This window comes from Pundamilia nyererei, unplaced genomic scaffold, assembly GCF_000239375.1.
Source record: "Pundamilia nyererei isolate P.nyererei 1_Seehausen unplaced genomic scaffold, PunNye1.0 scaffold00031, whole genome shotgun sequence".
Classification (NCBI taxonomy): Eukaryota; Metazoa; Chordata; class Actinopteri; order Cichliformes; family Cichlidae; genus Pundamilia; species Pundamilia nyererei.
This window is the reverse complement of record NW_005187432.1, coordinates 2,027,755-2,028,890: the sequence shown is the minus strand read 5'-3', so window position 1 is coordinate 2,028,890 and position 1,136 is coordinate 2,027,755. Positions and strand designations below refer to the sequence as shown.

The 1,136-nt window shown below is 39.0% G+C and overlaps 1 protein-coding gene across 1 annotated transcript in view; it reads left to right on the top strand.

Annotated features, from left to right (window-relative positions):
* The window catches only part of LOC102215146 (cathepsin Z), an 11,774-nt gene that overhangs the window by 9,216 nt on the left and 1,422 nt on the right, over nucleotides 1–1,136 (top strand). The window contains exon 5 of the mRNA XM_005729166.1: nucleotides 961–1,126. Within this exon, the coding sequence (XP_005729223.1) occupies nucleotides 961–1,126 (166 nt within the window). The remainder of the gene's footprint in view (nucleotides 1–960; nucleotides 1,127–1,136) is intronic.

Here is a 1,136-nt window from a genome sequence, read left to right as displayed (position 1 = left end):
TATATATTCGAAAATGAATGCATGGTGTTAACAACAAAATACGTCAGTGTGCATGTTTTACTAATCCAGCTGTAATTTTGCATACACTCTTGATTTTTTGCAGAGGCTGAGAACGTTCCCAAACACATATTAGTAAATAAAGCCCAATTAACTGCAGGTGAAAGTAACCGGAGCAGAGTAGACCATCACAAAGGAGAGAAAAGGCATGAAGTAAAACTATACACCATGGAAAACTAGACTTCACAGGAAAACAGGAAATAATCGAAGGCAACGAACAACCAGACATGAATGATAGCCAATAAACACGAAGTCAGGGATACACAGAAAGCACAGCACATAAATAAAACTAGAGGAACACAGAATAAGAATAAAATAAGGGGAAGAACTGAAATACAGTAGTATCAGAAAAAAGTCGAAACAGGAACCCAAAAGCTCACACACACACACACGAGAGTCAAAACTAGAAAAGCATTGAAATCCAGACAGGAGCTAAAATTCAAAAATCCAAGAGCTGAAGGTCAAGATGACAACAAATGAAATGAAATTAAAACAAAAATCCAAAACTCAAATGCCACAAAAAGTGTTTATTTCAAACAGTGGGGAGCTGCAACAAGGAAAAATATGGAGCTGAAAATAAGCATAATGTCTCACTTTTAATGTGTCAAAGGATGTAATAATATCTATGCAAGGAAAGGTCCATCGAGAAAAACTGTATTTATTAACATTTGACTGCAGATTCAAAGCAGAAGACTGCGAGCAAAACTTTGCACTTAAAGTTCTCACAATGCATAATACACACTTAAGATGCAAGTACAAATTTTGAGCCCGCTTTAAAAGCCGACGCATAGCTAAAAATGACCGTAATTTGAGCCCACGTAACGGTTCCATCTAAGATTTAGCATTACATTTCAGTAATGAAAGAAAATGGCAACATAAAAGGCATGAATTTTTGTCTTTCAGCTGTGCATTGATGGCGACTGAAGGCCTGGAGCGATACTCCGGAGGGATTTTCTCCGAGTTTCACCCTCTCTCTCTGCCAAATCACATCGTGTCTGTGGCTGGGTGGGGCGTGGGCGAAGATGGGATCGAGTACTGGATCGTCAGGAACTCCTGGGGAGAGTTCTGGGTTGGTATTT